The sequence below is a fragment of the Dacryopinax primogenitus genome, assembly GCF_000292625.1.
Source record: "Dacryopinax primogenitus strain DJM-731 SS1 chromosome Unknown DACRYscaffold_11, whole genome shotgun sequence".
NCBI lineage: Eukaryota > Fungi > Basidiomycota > Dacrymycetes > Dacrymycetales > Dacrymycetaceae > Dacryopinax > Dacryopinax primogenitus.
Window position 1 is genome coordinate 908,844 of NW_024467208.1, and position 16,869 is coordinate 925,712.

At 52.7% G+C, this 16,869-nt stretch overlaps 6 protein-coding genes across 6 annotated transcripts; 2 read left to right on the top strand and 4 right to left on the bottom strand.

The window, feature by feature from the left end:
• Nucleotides 1-2,459: 2,459 nt before the first annotated feature.
• DACRYDRAFT_116957 (uncharacterized protein) lies at nucleotides 2,460-5,546 on the bottom strand. Its single transcript, XM_040770291.1, has 4 exons — nucleotides 5,447-5,546; nucleotides 5,000-5,393; nucleotides 3,963-4,947; nucleotides 2,460-3,879 (listed from the first exon to the last, which is right to left on the bottom strand). Exons 1-4 carry the CDS (start codon nucleotides 5,451-5,453, stop codon nucleotides 2,530-2,532), a joined length of 2,736 nt encoding a protein of 911 aa, XP_040628051.1. The 5' UTR covers nucleotides 5,454-5,546; the 3' UTR covers nucleotides 2,460-2,529.
• A 585-nt stretch (nucleotides 5,547-6,131) lies between these two features.
• Nucleotides 6,132-7,174, bottom strand: DACRYDRAFT_108486 (uncharacterized protein; the record flags this gene model as incomplete). The annotated part of the gene is made up of 5 exons (XM_040768659.1): nucleotides 6,132-6,365; nucleotides 6,439-6,537; nucleotides 6,597-6,635; nucleotides 6,682-7,002; nucleotides 7,052-7,174. 5 exons carry the CDS (start codon nucleotides 7,172-7,174, stop codon nucleotides 6,132-6,134), a joined length of 816 nt encoding a protein of 271 aa, XP_040628052.1.
• Nucleotides 7,175-7,976: 802 nt separating this feature from the next.
• DACRYDRAFT_22920 (uncharacterized protein) lies at nucleotides 7,977-9,900 on the top strand. The gene is made up of 6 exons (XM_040773016.1): nucleotides 7,977-8,158; nucleotides 8,215-8,266; nucleotides 8,316-8,670; nucleotides 8,725-9,179; nucleotides 9,241-9,286; nucleotides 9,346-9,900. Exons 1-4 carry the CDS (start codon nucleotides 7,985-7,987, stop codon nucleotides 9,011-9,013), a joined length of 870 nt encoding a protein of 289 aa, XP_040628053.1. The 5' UTR covers nucleotides 7,977-7,984; the 3' UTR covers nucleotides 9,014-9,179; nucleotides 9,241-9,286; nucleotides 9,346-9,900.
• A 130-nt stretch (nucleotides 9,901-10,030) lies between these two features.
• DACRYDRAFT_22924 (SLY1 protein) lies at nucleotides 10,031-12,405 on the top strand. The gene is made up of 6 exons (XM_040773017.1): nucleotides 10,031-10,289; nucleotides 10,344-10,954; nucleotides 11,008-11,248; nucleotides 11,297-11,540; nucleotides 11,593-11,783; nucleotides 11,835-12,405. The coding sequence occupies exons 1-6, from the start codon at nucleotides 10,066-10,068 to the stop codon at nucleotides 12,355-12,357; spliced, it is 2,034 nt and encodes a 677-aa protein (XP_040628054.1). The 5' UTR covers nucleotides 10,031-10,065; the 3' UTR covers nucleotides 12,358-12,405.
• A 1,206-nt stretch (nucleotides 12,406-13,611) lies between these two features.
• DACRYDRAFT_108489 (uncharacterized protein) lies at nucleotides 13,612-14,307 on the bottom strand (the record flags this gene model as incomplete). Its single annotated transcript, XM_040768660.1, has 1 exon — nucleotides 13,612-14,307. One exon carries the CDS (start codon nucleotides 14,305-14,307, stop codon nucleotides 13,612-13,614), a length of 696 nt encoding a protein of 231 aa, XP_040628055.1.
• Nucleotides 14,308-14,909: 602 nt separating this feature from the next.
• DACRYDRAFT_95339 (uncharacterized protein) lies at nucleotides 14,910-16,223 on the bottom strand. Its single transcript, XM_040777289.1, has one exon. It carries the CDS (start codon nucleotides 16,007-16,009, stop codon nucleotides 15,062-15,064), a length of 948 nt encoding a protein of 315 aa, XP_040628056.1. The 5' UTR covers nucleotides 16,010-16,223; the 3' UTR covers nucleotides 14,910-15,061.
• Between the last annotated feature and the right edge of the window lie 646 nt (nucleotides 16,224-16,869).

The window sequence follows — 16,869 nt, forward strand, 5'->3', positions numbered from 1 at the left end:
ATGTCATAAAGGCTTAGTCATGTCTCTTGACCAAGCAATGAGCTGGTGCCCTGACACTAAGGCCCAAAAATAGCCATGGGAATACCGGCCTGACACACCCTGCCAGAGGTGGGGTTGTTCAGCATGGCCATCTTAGCTGCATTGTCCAAGGGCCAAGGATTGTTGGGCACGGAATTGGGGTATTTTGAGAGGAGCCTCAATCAAAGTTTCTCCTGAAATTCATAGTGAAATCCTCGCATGAACATCTGTTGTTGCTTGGTCTTCAAAAGGTATTCCTTCTGAACCAGCCACTGGGATACTCTCAAAAACTGCCATTGGTATTCTCCAAACTGAGCCCTGCTGTTCAGGGAATGGCTGCACTCTTTGAAATGAGTTTTTCCAGGTTGAGTCTTGAATATAGCCAGCTCGAATCCATAGCTCCTGGGTAGAAAGCTAGAATCTGCTTTTGGAACTCATCAAATTTCAGACTTGCTGCTTGACTTTCTTCTGCCATCTCCCATACCTGGCAGACCTCCATGTTGAGGCAATATTTCACCCATGTCTCCAGTGGAACCTTGCAACTTTTGCACAGTTGTTGCACATCATCAAGAAATCTGATGACATGTTCCAGTCAAGCTGAGAGCAGCATTGGAGCATGCTTGCTTGTCCAAAGTGGCATCACCAGATCTGGCATGTTTATAGATAGGCTTTTGAGGGTGCTTTTGATGTCCAAGGGTAGGCTCATCAGTTTGACTTCTTCTGAGATCAATTCTGTAGTTGTAGATGGTGTCTGTCTCAGGCCAGTGGACAAGTCGGATAAGCTTTCTGATGGAGGTGGATTTTTAGAGTGGGCAGGGGCAGACTCCAAGGGCCAAGGTTGTGATTTCTGGTTTTGGAACTGTGCCCTTCTTTGGGTGGTCAGTTTGACAGTTGCTTAGGCAGACCACTCAATCTGCAACTGAATGCCCCAAGTTTTCTCCCCAACCAGAATTTTTTGGAAAAGTCCTACGTCAGTCACCAAATGTACTCTACACCTCCCAATGAGGCATCAGGAGAAGGTCTGCTGGAGGGGGAGTTGACAGTGGTGGCCCATACTTCATAGTAGGTAGCACTAGACAAAACCAGGTCTAATTGAATTGTTGTCTCCTAAAGTAGAGCTGCTCAAATGCCAATCTGAAAGGTCTAGTGTGAACTCCAAAGCTGGATGCAGCAATCTGAAGGGCATCCAAATGAGAGAGAGAAAGGGGAATGAGCCAAATGAGGTGAATGAGAGGTCTTCAAAGGTTGAGAGGTTGAATCGAGGCTCAGATCAGTCTCAGAGGGAGCTAGAGTAAAGAGGACAGTAAGGTAAAGCAGTAGTATTAGTTGTAAGCTAAGAGATCACCCATCTTGAATGAGTGAGGTCAAGTGTCAGGGAGAGAGGAGTCTGAGCATCCCTATCTGAAGTATCCAAATCTGCCTATATACAGTCAGAGCAGTTCAGACCTTTGGACTACTACTAATCTATGTCTAATCTACATTACCTAATGCTATGTCTAGGGTCCACTTCTTGCTTCCAATAGTCCCGCCTGGCCAAGTTCGAGATGTCATTCAAAGAGGTGTTCAAAGGTTGGATTTGAGCTCAAAACTTGAATGTGCAGCACAGGACCTTGCAGATCTTTTGGCTGAAAGTGAATCTGATGATGAGAATTTGGATTAGGTAAGTACCTAATTGTAGATTTGCATTGTGTACATATTAACATGATTTCCAGTCTCTTGTAAGATATTTCGAGCCTGCTTGGCCTGGCTTTTGTTGTTGCCAGGACTAGATATCACTGCTTCATCAGTGCTTCAAGCACCTTATTCCAGCTCTTGTATGCTTTTCAGTGAACAATGACATTTGATTGCTTTTGGTAAGGAATTCTGTGACAGTTTGGTTTGGGGCTTGTAAATGAGTTAATAAAATAGATATGGTTGTCAGCTCCACACAAGGTAATTCACTGCCCTAGGTCATGATTGCCATGACCCGGGGGACTCCTGATAGGACTTAACTTCAGTGCCAATGCACAGTGCAGTGATCACCAGGGGCAAGACTCATGCACTAATGACCCCTCGGTATCATGGAAATTAAGACAAGGTGGCACGACGGTATATACCAGGATGGGGCATTGTAAATATTGGACCCCTTGTTAACTCCGATGGTTTTATGCACTCTCTTGCCCCTTTGTAACCGGAAATGCTGAGGATGAGGTTGCCGACAAAGAAACATGAAACCAATGATATGCATGCCACTGTGCGGCTTGATTTTCTTCCAGTTCACTGGCTCCAAACACGTTCGGTCAACCGAATCCCATTCTGTACAAGACCTATCACAATAAGTCCTACAAAGAACCAAGGCGCAGTGCCGTAAAACATCCAACATGTATCCGGAAACATGGTCATAAAAATGGTGATCTACAAAACCAAGTGTCAAGTGTCTAGTCTGAACCTGTAACGGACCATCATGAATCAGAATACAAGAATAAGCAGCGTGAGCATGAAGAACGTTAACAAACCTCGTGCGTGTGCGTATCAAACCAAGCCAAGGACAACCGTAACCCTCAAGGCTCCCTCGCTCCCCTCCTCCCCCGCCCCCTCCCTCAAACAGCTGCTCTTCCACCCCCAACTCTGGGCAACATCGAACTTATCCGGTGCGCTGCTAAACCTCGTCAGCACCGTGCCGATACTCGAGCAGCACGTGACGGCAAAGTATGCGCGCAGGGTCTGGCGGGGATCGCGGTATGGTGTGACTGGGGCAGAGGGGGGGTAGGATGTCGGTGCTGCTGTGGGCGTGGTAGGTGAAGCGGAGGGGAAGACGAACGCCGCTGTGGGAGACTGGTTCCCGTTTGGGGTCGTTTGGCCTGGCATGGACGGAGTGGGACTCGCGGACCGGCTCAAGGCACTTGCCCTCGCGCTTGTCCCTAGCCTAGGAGTAGATGCGCGGGGGAAGGGGATCGGGCTCGGGGTGGGTGCTCGGCCTGCTGCGCCGGGATGCCATGTTGCTGCCACATGGAGGGGGACGCTTCCTGGAGGTTGGGGTGGCGTGCTAGTTGCGAGCGAATGGGCACTGGCGGCGCTCTCCTCCCTCCTGTGCTGAACACGGGCATGTGCAGGCGGCGCCGAGGCTGGAGGAACGGGGTTGACCATGCTCCATCTCTGGACATACACTCCCAACTGCGTCTCCTTATCCTTCTCCTTCTCCCCCTGCCCAGGACCGGAACCAACATCCTTCTCCTCCTTCTTCCGTTTCACAACTTGGATATAGACGTTAAACAGCGATCCGGCGTAGAATATCGTACGCGAGTGGATCTTGCTTATGCCGGTAGAGGATGAAGAAGGGGGCCGTTTGTCCAGTTTGAGAGAAGCAGCGGAGAAGAACTCGACAGAGAATCGGTAGGGCTCGTACGGCGTCCAGCCAAGACATCGTTCGGGAGGGATCGTACCCGCAGCCGCAGGAGAAGCAGAAGCGATAACCTCGTTTAGCGACCTTCGCTTATTCCCGATGCCGAACCACTGTCTTTCGTCCCAACCCGTTTTGGCCTTGCTCCCCGTCCCAGAGGCGGGAGCAGCCACCCCAGTCACTGAAGCGGCTACGACACCAGCCGGGTTCCAGTCGCCTATCCGCTGTGCATCATCAAGCGGAACAGCGAACCAAGCGTTTTCCTCAGCGTGTTCCTGTGTGAGAGGGATCTCGTCCAACACGCGGACGAGACCTAGTTCTCCGGGCTTGCCATTTGGTACCGGGTGGGTTTGGGAGCCTAGTACGGCGGAGCGGAGCAGTGAGGCTTGCCAGTGCGCGTGTTGGAGGGCTTTGAGCGGTGTGTATGCGCGCCCGGTGTGTGGTGAGATGGAGAGGGAGACGGTCTTGAGGTCGTCGAATGGCTGCACGAGGCGTAAGTATCATATATGGGCGTCAATTTCCCGCCTTGCTTGTCCAATGACCAGAGCGGGGGAGGGGAACGTACCATATGAGTATAGAATATCCCTTCAGTGAAAAGCGTTTCCCACTCGCTCTCTTCCTCCTCTCTCAAGCGTTCTGTCTCTCGCCCGCTTTCTCTCTCCCTCTGGCCCATCGTCTCCCCTTCTCTCGGTTCCTGCCCCTCCCGCACCCGCTGGCGCTCCCACCCCTCTCTCCTTAGATCAACAACCCTCCTCGCTAGGTCCCACCTCCCTACTTCCTCTCTCGTCGTCCAGAACTCGTCAGCACTCAGGAGGTGCCGGACCCAGGTAGCTGGGAGACCTTGATGTGCCCAGATGGGGGGGAATGGCGTGCTCGGCGTAGATGTCGATGTCGAGGGAATGTGGATAGTTGTGGTTAAAGTTGGAGTTGAAGTCGACGTAGCTGAACCAGTCGGGTTCGAGCTCGTAGGGAAGCTCCTAGCAAAAGCCTGCTCTTCTAACAGCACAATCTCCCCTCCCCACCTGCACATCCAAGCCACACATGTCTGACCCAGGAGGTTCGACGGCGTTCCATACCCTGTCAACCTGGGCGTCTCTCCCATCGGAGAAGCAGGCGAGAGAGGACTCGAAGGAACACACGATTTCGACGGGAGGTCATCTTCGCTGTCACTGGCTTGAGATCCCTGTGCTGAGAGGGTAGGACTGGGAGAGGCGCTGGCAGGATCAGGGAAGGGGAACGCGTGTCCGAGTCCTTTGACTCCTTCTTCCTCCCCTTCTCCCTCTCCCAACCCGAGTCCGATCGCGAACCGGAGATATCGGCTTACGGTCCAGGGACTCACGCTTCCCAATAATAAGCGTGATGCTTCGGTAATTAGGTTGGGTATATGCAGGTATGAGGCGGTGGCGAGGAGGGAGAGAAGTAGTCTTGGGATCGGGCTTGGAGCTGGGGGGAGCGGGAAACTGGGGGTGAGCGGGTGGTCGGGGGTTGGGAGGTAGGCAGGAGGGAGGAAGGGGAGCGGGGTAGGGTGATATAAGTGGGATAGACATAACCTGCCACGCGCGTCAGTTTCAGAACTATTAAACGCGGTGGTAATGAACGCACTCAAAAGCTGCCCGAGTGATATTCGGGTCCTCGAACCTCAGTTCTACTTTCCCCCTCCCTTCTAGGGCTTCTCTCCACCCACCTTCGAAGAGCATCTCGAAGAAGCCTGCTTGAAGGAGGACGACGACATGGAGGTTGTACGATGCGCGCCAAGGGTGGAGGACGAGAAGGGTGACGTCGGATGCTCGCCCGGAGAGGAAGGAGGCGTGGAGGTGGTCGAGGAGAGAGGGGGACATTGGTCGTGGTGGAAGGGGAGAGGTGTGAGTGTGAGGCATTGTGAGCTGACAGTAGGGGGTGAGCAGAATGGCACGAGCAGGGAAGGCCCGGTAGAGCGGAAGGTGCAGATGATCGACGATGGCTCTCGTGCCTGCGGCCGAGGTGACCTCGCTCTTCTCTGTATGATGATGAGAGTTCGCTCCTGTCCCGGCTCAAGGGTCTTGGCGTCACTGATCATCAGGTATATCCTCTCCTCATCATCTTATCTCCAACCATAATTAGCAATTCCTCGACCCAGTCCGCAGTTCACACCTCACTCTTCCGGGTAAGCCATCCCGGGACTCGTCACTTGCCCAAGCATAACATCTCAACAACACACACGACCCCCCTTTGCCCTCTCACCCTCAGCCTGACGCGTAAGCGCGCTTCACCGACCCAGACGGCCTTTATGCCGAGAGGCTGTGTCAGGGCTGGTTGATCATCAGCCCGGTGACGTAAGGCTTGGCACGTTCGTATCAAAGGATCTCGGCATAATCCGCGAAGGTCCACGATGTTTGAAATACTGTACTCCTGCGAAACCACTGAAATTATACACTTTGGGTATTATTTTCAACTTTACATCCATAATGAGGATTATTCACGTCACGGTTATCCAAATGAGGGCGTTACGTAATATCAAACTCTACTCCATTTCTAAAGTAGGCTTTCTGTGTGCGTCACTTCCTGCTGTGGGTGAAACCACCACGAGAGCATGTCTCTTGACCCAGCCATCTTCATGGCAGGGGCATGACAGGAAGTGGTGGGAGCCTACGACAGAATTCACAGAGGTAGAGCGGATGGACATGATAGTCCACCAGATGGATGCAGATCGTGATCTTTATCATTACCCTCTCTCGTGATGTACAACTAGTTAGTATCAGAGGGTTTCTGCAACATGATCGTCGCTGTAGCATTTGACGTATATTCGGGCAGGTGGGGGATACGATAGCTCGATCGAGTCTGCGACGAGATCCTTTCTTTCGTGCCACGAGTTCCAGGTGCATTGAGCAGTAATCTCGTTCGTCTGTAATTGACGGATGAGCGCTGGAAGCATGGGGAAGTGCTGCTGCATGAAGGGCTGGAGAGGAGCATAAGAATGGCTAGGGTGGTCCTTCGCATCAAAGACATATCAACTGGTTTTCTCGCGCAAAACAGTGTTCCAAGAAGCTGCCCAGACGGGCCACATCAGGACGGTGATCTTCATCCGGGCCGTGTCGTCCAAGTTCTAGATCAATCAGAACCAGGCCGTCTCCCTCACCCACGAAGTTGTCACGCCTAATATCCTGTCAAAGGCATTACCGATGTCATATCCCAACGCTCAAATCATAGTCGTAAAGCGCACATTGTGGACGACTTGGGCAGCTTCAAGCTGCCGGCCGATCTATGGCGATTCAGTAAGCGGTGCGGAAATACCATGATGAACTGACCTGTAGCACCCGCGACACCGTCTGAACGAGCATCCCCGCTGTGAGAGGATAGAGAGGATACTCTTCTTCTACAGTAAGATCGTTGCGCCAATGTGGCTTTATCGTGGGCATTATATAACAGACACCGGCAGCCGGTTGATTTTCGAATATACACGTAAACTTCTTTAGTTCAATCGGACGTACGATGAGGCAGTCACGATCATACTCCTGCGTCAGAAGTGTAATGCCCGCCAGCTCCATGTCGCATTGAGGTAACGGTATGCAGCGGATGTGAACGTCTTCATTCGTCAATTTCCGCACTGCCCGTATTACTTTGCCAGACTTGTATAAAGTCAGGCTAAACTGAAGCAATACAAATGATGGATCGTACGACTGGATAGCCTGGAGTCCCCACCTGGAGTTCGAATTGGGAGAAATCCAGACGATATTCAGGGAGACAATTCTTTATCTCCAGCCAGAGAAGCTTGTAACGTTCCTCCATGCCAAGAGACATTCTGTTCCACAAGTCTGCCGACCAGGACGGTGCTGATGCGGAGGTCATCATGGTTGGCGCCGCGCAACAGGGAGTTTCGGAGGAACGTCCCAAGGATGAACCCCCCGGGGGTCAATTCCTCAGTGACCCAAGGGCCCGCCCTGAGCAACCGCCTGGGCCATATGAGAAATTCGCTCGACCGACTTGCATCAAATGCCTCAGCATAATCCGCGAAGCTGAGATCGCACGTTTTGAAGCGCTGACATGGTATGCTTCACAAACACTTTCAAACTCTACATCGAAAGTAGGATCATTCACATCACGGTTACCAAATAAAGGCATTACATACTATCACACTCTAGTCCATTTCTAGAATGGGCTTCCTGTGCGCGTCAGTTCCTCTCGTGGCTGAACCCACCGCAAGAGCTTGCATCGAATATCTGCACTAAAAGGGTAAGTCACATGATTATAAACGGAAGAGCCTTGATCACCGACTTTCAAGCGACCCTCATAGACACGACCCTGCAGCGGTCAGTTAGGCCACGGGATGCGAGTGTATTATCGCACAGTAGATCCACGAACAATGCGCACATTGCGAAAGACGGTGCAGATGGACATGACTTGGTGGCAGGAGAGACAAGGGCCGATATAGATATCGCTGAACCCTGATTCGGTCCCTTTCGGGGTCTTGGTCCGCGGACGCCAAGAAAACGCCCAGCTAATCTTGCGCCAGCGATATCTTCCAAGAGTGGACGATGATCATCCACCTCTCAACCTTTCTCTTCTCTCCCTCACCTCCATCCCTCCACTCCCCTCACGAGAGCATATAAGATGACTGTCAACCTCGCAAAAGTTAGCAACCCTGAGCCGGAGATGTCGACCCTACCCAGCCCTAGCCCACCTAGGGAGTCTGCCCTCCAACGGACGTGGAAGTACGTGCTCGAAGAATGCGACCCGGACATGTCGACGGTGCCGCTGAGCTGCTATTGCCTTATGACGGGTTACGTACGTAGTGCCCTGTGAATTGTGCTGATATCGGTTGGTGCTGACCTATAGAGCAGATCGACTCGATTACTTTCAGCGCGTGTTACATTTGGTGCGCTTTCCAGACTGGTGTGTCTGATATGTGCGTACTCGTACCCCAGCTGATCTTTGACCAAAGGGAACACTATTCAACTCTCTCTCGCCATTTCGCGGCTCTTCACTGGTCCCTACCCCCGAGAGCTCGGCTTTCAAGAACCTGACCAGCAAGCACTCTGTTCTCTCCTCACCTTCCTGTTCGGTGCATTCCTAGGCCGTATCGGAGACTGGTGGGGAGCGAAGCGTCGCAGTTGGCTCATAATGGCCTCCCTTATACAAGCTGGATTTACTCTCGCCGCATGCTTGTGTGCCCTTTATGGTGCTCAGAGCAGTTTTGCAGGTCCGAGGGGCTCCCCAACCTGGACCAACCCACTCGGGTTTGCTGCACTTGGGTTTGCGAGCGCAAGCATGGGGCTGCAAGCCCATGTCGGGACACGGTACAGTTACTATCGTATACCAGTATAACGCGCATATATTGACAAATTTCGTAGTCTTGGGTCCCAATTCGCTACTTCCGTCGTCCTGACCACTATCTGGGTGCAGCTTGTTGGCGATCCCAAGCTCTTTTCACCCCACGCGCCCATCAAATCCCGCGATCACAAGGCTCTGGCTATCTTCATGCTCTTCCTTGGCGGACTCATGGGGCGCGCACTGACCGGCACGATCGGAGCCGCAAATACGTTCGCGGTCGGTGCCGCCATGAGGCTGCTGATTGCGGTAAGCTGGTGGTGGGTACCGAAAAAGGCCCCGAAGCCGCAGCCAATTGCTTCTAGTTCATGATTGACGTTTCTAGACATAGACCATGTTATATTTATCCTGTGCGGCAGAGTAGTGTAGAACTGCATATAGTGTCGTTAGACTGATACCGTCACCGGAATGCTTCAATCGCGTGGCCTCTCAGGCCCACCCAACGCCACCATCGACCCTTCAATCATCTTCATCATGTCTGCAGCACAACGTGAGATGTTTTATGAGATGTCACGGGCAAGCAACACAACGGTGCGAACAGGATGTAAGGTTTTGTGCTGATAGCTGATGACCGACGCATACAGGCTATCCGAGCCATCAGCATGCGATACATGACATCTGGGGCATTCATCATGTCCCCATACCTTGACCTCTTTCAGCAGTTCCTTGTCCGATGGAGCGGCGAGTGGCCCCTGCCAAGTTCTTTGATGCTGACAACCTGATGATTGCAGTGGTGAGGATGCCAAGTACTATCGAGCCACCTCGCATGTCGACTGTCCCGAAAGAATACTGCTGCATCAGAACGATCCGACCTTTAGATTACTCACGATAAAGATCGATGTGGAGGGTGTTACCTATATTGTCTGTGAAGCAATGTCAGCCCTCGATGAGCTATTCTGATCACGTACAGTGTCCCTTGCTGACTCGGACCAATGCCTCAGCACATCTCATTCGCCGTGCTTCTGGACCAGGCAATGAGGAAGTCTCTCGTGCTGTGGCTGCAATTACATATTGCTGGGATTCGATGCTGTATACCGAATCCCGCGTTTCGGTCGCATACTCCACAACCTGCTTCAAGGACGGCGTATCAAGGGGCCTACCAGACGATGTACTCCTCCGCCTCGCTGGCACCTCGACACCTGGTCAATGGTCAGAGGAAGATACCCCATGCAAGCTGGCTGATAGAGAATGCCGGCTGGGTCTGGCTGAAGAGAGAAAAAAGGGAGAAGCAGTAAGGAAGAAATTGATAGGGGTCTGCCTTAGACCTGCCGAGACCCTTGCCCTAATAAGGGCGGGGCAGCGTACAAGGCGCAGTGCCCACGTCGCGTCGCACATTCCCCTCGCATATATACATCCCCTCCATAATGTCGACCATGAAGCAGCAATCCCTTCAAGAGTTGCAGACAGCTTCTCTCCTTGCCGTCCTCAACTTGAATGAAGAGCCTGTTGCGTCTAGCTCGGGCGAGAAGAGCGCTCCGTCAGGACCGACAGTTTGGAAGGTCTTGGTACTCGATGATCATAGCAAAGATGTTCTTGCGACGGTACTGCGAGTACAGGATCTTAGAGAGGTTGGAGTGACGTTGCATGTGTGAGTTCCCATTCATTCTACAGGCACACACCACCATTGACAGCGTGTTATCAGTCAACTCCATTCCCAAAGACCTGTCATTGCTGACGTACCTGCGATGTACCTTGTCGCTCCCACGCTCACCAACGTCCAAAGGATAGCACAAGACCTCACCGACACATTATACGAATCCTTTTATATATCGTTTTTATCCCCTCTCCCAAGATCGACACTGGAGGAACTTGCTTCCCTCGTAGCACGAGACGGCACATCAGAGCTCGTTCAACAGGTGTTGGACCAATACCTCGACTTCATTTGCCCATCACCGTCGTTGTTCTCCCTTCTCCCCATGACTCTTCCCTCCCAAGGAAATCAGCTCTCGGCACCTGCACAGACCAACGGTGCAGGTGCACACGCCTCGGCTCCTTCAACCTACGCGCTCCTCAACTCCCCTGCAACATCCGAGCAAACACTAGAGGCTCTCACAGACCACATTGCCTCCGGTCTGTTCTCTGTGCTGGCGACTATGGGTGTGGTACCGTATATTCGCTGTCCGAGGGGAAACGCTGCCGAGATGGTATCCAGGAAACTGGAGACGAAGATACGGGATAGTATCGCCGGTGCTGGACTGGGTGGTAGGGGAGGAGTGTTCGGGAGAACAGACGTAGGGGTCATGCAGAGACCTTGTAAGTCATCACATGGACCTTTACAGCGAGACTAGTGGCTGACTTGGGTATAGTGATGGTCATCCTTGATCGTAACGTCGATCTCATCTCTATGCTTTCCCATTCATGGACGTACCAATCCCTTGTTCACGACGTCCTCGAGATGAACCTCAACCGCGTCACCGTTTCTACCCCGGATCACGGCAAGATGCAGAAGAAGTCGTACAATTTTGATCGGTCAGATTTCTTCTGGGAGAAGAATGCCGGAAACCCATTCCCGCAGGTTGCGGAGGATATCGACATAGAGCTGAATCGGTAACCTTCTTTGATAATGCCTAAGTACTCGGCTCACCTAGCATATAGATACAAACAAGACGCTGCCGAGCTCACTCGAATAACAGGGGTCTCTAATATGGACGATGTGTCGCAAATGGACCTTGCGAACAATACAGCTCACCTGAAGGAGGCGGTAACACAGCTCCCGGAGCTGACTGCCCGCAAGGCAACATTAGACACGCACATGAACATTGCCACTGCACTATTGCAAGCTATCAAGTCACGAGCATTGGATGAGTACTTCCAAGCGGAGGAAAATGTGACACGACAGGTGCGTCTTACCTATGCGTTCCAGCATGCCTCGACGGCTAACTTCATATCAGTCTATGGGAGCCATCTTGGAGATGCTCAGAATGCAAAAAGAAGGCGTTCAACCGACGAACGAGGACAAGCTCCGACTTGCTCTCATCTTCTATCTCAGCTCACGGGAAGATGACAAAGTCGACCTGGGAGAACTGGAGAAGGAGCTCAAGAAACAAAGTTGCGATATTTCGGCTATGGAGTATGTCAAAAAGTACGTGCCAGGAAGTTTGCTTCCCATGACAGTCTCACTGATTATGGACAGAATCCGCGAGATCTCACGCATGACCAACCTTGCCGCTGCCGCACCTGCCGCCCAACCGTCGAACACGACAAATGAGCTGTTCCGAGGCTTTTCTTCTCTCTCAAATCGCTTAACCGATCGATTGAAAGAGGGCGGGCTGGCCGGCGTGCCAGGGTTCGACAACCTCCTTTCAGGTGTCAAGAACTTCTTACCGGCGCGCAAAGACTTTGCTACAACACGCCTAGTCGAAGCGCTCATGGATCCCGCCACAGCGTCAACACAAGCGCTGCAGGATACGGACGACTTCCTATTCCTTGATCCACGTGCGCGAGTCTCCGCCATGGGTGCTGGAAGAGGCGGGAAACGAATGGCAAGTCAGGAGGGTATCGTATTTGTCGTCGGTGGAGGGGGATATGTCGAGTTCGGTAACCTGATGGAGTGGGCAGGGAGAAGCGGACGCAAGGTTACCTACGGGGCTACAGAGCTTGTAAGACCGGGCGACCTTGTCAAAGTGCTGGCGGAGCTTGGGTCTCAACAGCATTAATTACCACGCATGTTCTCGGAGTCCAGGCTCACTCGCGATTGACTGTTTGCCCTTGTGTCAAAGTTTGGAATCACATATTCTACTGCACTATCTGCCAGACATTCAACTTCCTTAAAAGTCATCAGTTTCTAGATCGACCGTAAACCTTCGAACTCCTGAAAAAATGGGTTCGAGGGAACGCCAGCCTCATGCACCTTCTTTTCAACATGGTTTGATTCGTTGCCGTCCTCAGGGAACATTCGCGGCCGATATATGCCTCCCCCTAATAGCTACTCATTTTCCACCAGGGAGCCAAGATGTAGTCGGATGCGTAGCCAGCCCTTGAGACAGGTCGAATGCCGGATACCGGAGGTGGGGTGGGCAATGGAGTGTTGGGATGGTTCCTACATATGTGAGACCGATGTAGACATGGGGGAAGTCAACACCTACTCAAACTCGGGCTGAGACCGGATGCCTGGCAGGAAAGGGTGGAGGCTATGTCTGAAGCGGAATACTCCGGCGTTGATAAACAGCGTCTCCAATTCCGGGAACAAGCACTGAATGGCTTTCGCTGTCTCCTTGTGATCCCCGATTTTGAACCCACTTTTAAGGTGAAGTTCTTTCAGTCCTGAGTTGGTCATGGGACGCAGCCCGAAAGTAAGGCCGGCGCGGCAATTTTCAAACTTGACAGGAAGACGGAGTGTATGCAAGGACGTGCAATTCTCTACGAATGCAGTCAAAGCACAAGGGGTTATATCAAAATCGTTGGTTGAAGTGATGTGCAAGGAAAAGACCTGTAGTTTCTTCCAGCTTTGCGTCAGCCGAAGAAGGAAAGAATCGTTTGAAGTCGCAACATTGGGCAGCTCAAGTTTAAGGTAGCGTAGACCAGCAAACCGTGTCAAAGGTTGATATGCCTCCCAGTTGAAGTCGTGCCGCGGCCGTGATCTGTAAGAGTAAGGTGGAGGTGAACGAGGGACATCGAGGATCGCTCAGCAAGCATCAAGACGAGCTCATGGACATGGTTGGCTGGGCACTCCACTTCCACTTCGAAGAGCTGCTGGGCCGGAATGTACGCCAGAAGGTCACGGGACACGGCAGATGAGAATGCTTGCGTTGTGGGAAGCCATTTCAACTTCAGAAAAGACAAGGATGGGAACATCGGGGCGTGGGCATCATGAGCGGGTAAGGAGACCTGCGGCGGCCCCATTAGATGCGATAGATGTTGCAGTTCGCCTAGAGCATGTGTCATCTCATACGAGAGGCTATCAAAGCCTTTTAACAGCAGTATTCGCAGCCCGGATAGCCGTCTGCCAGGGCAATGAGCGAGCGAGTCAACGATGGTGTCGCAGCTTTCAGCAGCAAAAGGGCCAGAAAGGAAAATGAGAACATGCGTATGTTGGTGGTATTTTTGATGTTCTTGAGAAGGGCGAGAATAACTGAAAGTGCTCGTGAGATGTGATCAGGACGAGGACAGCAATGTACAGCCAGCTCCTGGAGGTCGACGAGTTCCAATAGGGGCATGCATTCCATAGGGAAAGCAGTGGAATGGCTGAAGACAAGGTACAGTGAACGTAGCTTGGGAAATACGATATGGGTGGAATCAAAGAACCGAAGCACTGGCAACCAGTATTGAGCTTTGAGAGTCCTGCGGATGGAAAGGAAGGCATCGGTGATCCGAAGGTCGCGAATGTGGGAGGAGTATCCCCGGAACCTCACTTGTTCGTCCGCTGATAGCTGGCGCAGCAGAATCTTTCGATGCTTCGGTCTCACGGAAAGCAGATCTTCCGGGAGAATACAGCAAAGTGCTTCATTGTTGACAGTGTGCCACAGGGATTTGCATAGAAGGAACCACATAGCACGAGAAGTTATCGCAAAGTGGAATTTGTCGGCGTTGGAGTGAAGGTTGCTCGCGATCTCGTGCACCAGTTCGGTAAGGAGAAAGATACGATGGGTGGGCTTGGGTCGAGACATCGTCGAAGCAAGAATTCCAGGCCTTGCCGCTGGCAAATATTCTATGACACGCGCACTTTCGAGAGTCAAGGTGAATATAGGAAGATACTGGAAGGAAATGAACGAGAAACGCCAACTTGAGACGCGTCGGTCAGGACCAAGACGCGTTCGACGTGTCGGGCCCAAAACAGGATTTATGAGCGAGGGGTCTTATCACCGAAAGCCCATAACGCCGCTAATGTGCTTTGCTCTGTGTATGCAAATGGACAGAGACCTTTTACAGGCAGCTGAGCGGAGGTGACTATACTGATCTTCATATAGTGAGGGCTGACGTGGCCGACGAAACCTTCCGACGTCCAAAATCTGCCTTGATGCCCGAACCAAACCCAATTATCTAACCCCTCCTAACAGCAGCGTTACGCACATATGGTACAAATTTCGATTCTCTCATCTATCATTGCCCGAAGATGCCCACATGAGCGATACAGTCAGGATCCCGATACATGACGTCTATTACTTTTTGGTCGATGTGGCGTTGAAACACAACCGACATCTCCCTTCTTCCCCATGCAGAGTATGATACAGTGATTCGTAAATTTGGGCATGAGGCGTATTAGGAGGTGATACACGCAGTGTCGGCGCTGCTGTGGATCGTAGATGAAGAATGAAAGCCCGGGGAGAGAGATAGAAACCGGAGCAATAGAGAGACTAAGGGGCGGAGACCGAAGACCGAAACGCACGGGCATAACGGGCATGTTAGAAATCCATCTGCCGATTAGTTAGAAATCCGTCTGTATAGACCTAGCGCGGGGCCTTCCCGCTCCGGCGCGTCGTCTGCCCAATCATCGGTGTTCATCCATACACGCTGCCTGTGCATGAATTTGGGAACCACGCCTTCCCGGCCTTGGGAAGGCTTGATCTCGACTTTGGCCGCATGCATGACCTGAACAAGTTTGGCCAGGTTCCAGGAAGACTCCTGCCCTTCGACTTGGCAGCCAATCTTGCCCCAGATATCACGTGACGTAGCAGTGCTACGGGACGTGTAAATGCACATCCCACCCACGATGCTTTCTGTTGTGCTTGTGCGCGGTTCGCCTCGCGAGCGGAGGGAGATAGACACTTGCCGTACAAGGTGAATCGCCACGTCCAGCTGGTGCAGGTCGTACTGTGCCTGTGAGGACGCGTTCGCTGGAATCTCAAGGTGGATGTGGAACGATAGAGGCGGGTAACCGGAGAAAAAGCAGCTGGGCAGGCGGAGTTCAGCAGTAAGCGGTGTAGCTTGCACAGTAGCGGAGGCATTCTTTGGCCAGTGCGGCTTGAGTGGAATCGTTGCCCAGTTGGTCATGTCGATAAACTCGCGCTTAGCATCGTTCGGTGTCAAACCCCAGGAGAGCGGGAGCACCTTGACCGCACGAGTCCTGGGCAGGTAGAGGATATCGGGCTCGATGCGCTCGTGCCTTCCCAAACCGCGACGAGACACGTCGACGGTTATACGATAGTAGATCTCAGCGACTAGCTGCGGATGGAACCATTTGCCAGACGGAGGGAGCAGGTAGTGTTCCCCGTCCACTTCGACCGTCTCGGGCAGGTCGAAAGAGAAGTGAAACGACGCATCCTGGTCTAGGTCTGCGCCTTGTGCGCTGGGGAACAGGTCTCGGGAGACGGAGAAAAGCACGCGCTCTTCGTGTCCTGCTGGAAGACCGCGTTCAGACACGAGCTGCATAAGGGTTCCTTCGACCTTGATTGCCACCCGCGTGACCTTTGAGGTCCTGGAAGGAAAGTACACTCGGCCCTCGACGGGGTCGTTCTTTCCGTAGACTGGGCAAGGTGTCTCATGTACACGCTCACCAAGGTCGACCTTCACCTTTCCTGAACCGAATACCCAGCGATGGCGGGGTTTTGACGGACCTAGTTCACGTGACCGAGCAGTGTAGAGCGGGGGAAGGGAATCAGGCGAGTATGGAGGGAGGACCTCGAGTTCGGGTGTGGACATCTTGCGCACGTGAGTGGAGTGGGGATGCTGGGAAGAAGTGGAAGGTTCAGGCGAGTAGGAGGGTGGAGCAGCAAGACCTGCGTTGGAGGAGTGGGGGATGCGCGCGCGATCTCGCGTCACCGCGTAGTATGTTGGGTTCTGACTGGGCATGCGTTGTTGGATGGGAGAGACGCGTTGGGGTGAAAACTTACAGATGGGATGTGACTGGAAGCGGTTTATAGCCCTCCCAGAATAGACTTGTCAGGCTCTGTAGACCGAGGGCGGTCAGCAGCGGCGCGGGTTGGGCAGCTGATGCGGTGCGAGTCACTTTGGGACGCAGCAGAAAATTGCCGCCCGTGGGATCTGAAAGCCTATTGGCACGGCCTTCGGCCAAGAATAGTCCGGCTTGACAGTGGTTACTCGAGACGAGTCACAATTAATCCTGTGACACAGGTGGCGGTGAACCAATAATCGTTGATTAAGATCGAACCCTGACACACTGCGGCCCAGCACACGCACAGTTGACGGAGGAATCGGGAGTATGGGATCCCGATCGGCCGTACCTGTTTATGGTCCTGAGCCAGGGTGGCGGTTCGAATCAAATTTCAGAT

Bases quoted from the DNA above. Each gene is read 5' to 3' on its own strand.
- DACRYDRAFT_95339 (XM_040777289.1), bottom strand. From the start codon at position 16,009: ATGCAGCTCGTGTCTGAACGCGGTCTTCCAGCAGGACACGAAGAGCGC.
- DACRYDRAFT_22920 (XM_040773016.1), top strand. From the start codon at position 7,985: ATGACTGTCAACCTCGCAAAAGTTAGCAACCCTGAGCCGGAGATGTCG. The intron at 8,267-8,315 runs GTGTGTCTGATA...CTTTGACCAAAG, and splicing joins TTGGTGCGCTTTCCAGACTG to GGAACACTATTCAACTCTCT. The intron at 8,671-8,724 runs GTACAGTTACTA...CAAATTTCGTAG, and splicing joins CAAGCCCATGTCGGGACACG to TCTTGGGTCCCAATTCGCTA.
- DACRYDRAFT_116957 (XM_040770291.1), bottom strand. The intron at 4,948-4,999 runs GTGCGTTCATTA...CGCGCGTGGCAG, and splicing joins ATCACTCGGGCAGCTTTTGA to GTTATGTCTATCCCACTTAT. The intron at 3,880-3,962 runs GTACGTTCCCCT...CGCCTCGTGCAG, and splicing joins GGATATTCTATACTCATATG to CCATTCGACGACCTCAAGAC.
- DACRYDRAFT_22924 (XM_040773017.1), top strand. From the start codon at position 10,066: ATGTCGACCATGAAGCAGCAATCCCTTCAAGAGTTGCAGACAGCTTCT. The intron at 11,541-11,592 runs GTGCGTCTTACC...ACTTCATATCAG, and splicing joins AGGAAAATGTGACACGACAG to TCTATGGGAGCCATCTTGGA. The intron at 11,784-11,834 runs GTACGTGCCAGG...GATTATGGACAG, and splicing joins GCTATGGAGTATGTCAAAAA to AATCCGCGAGATCTCACGCA.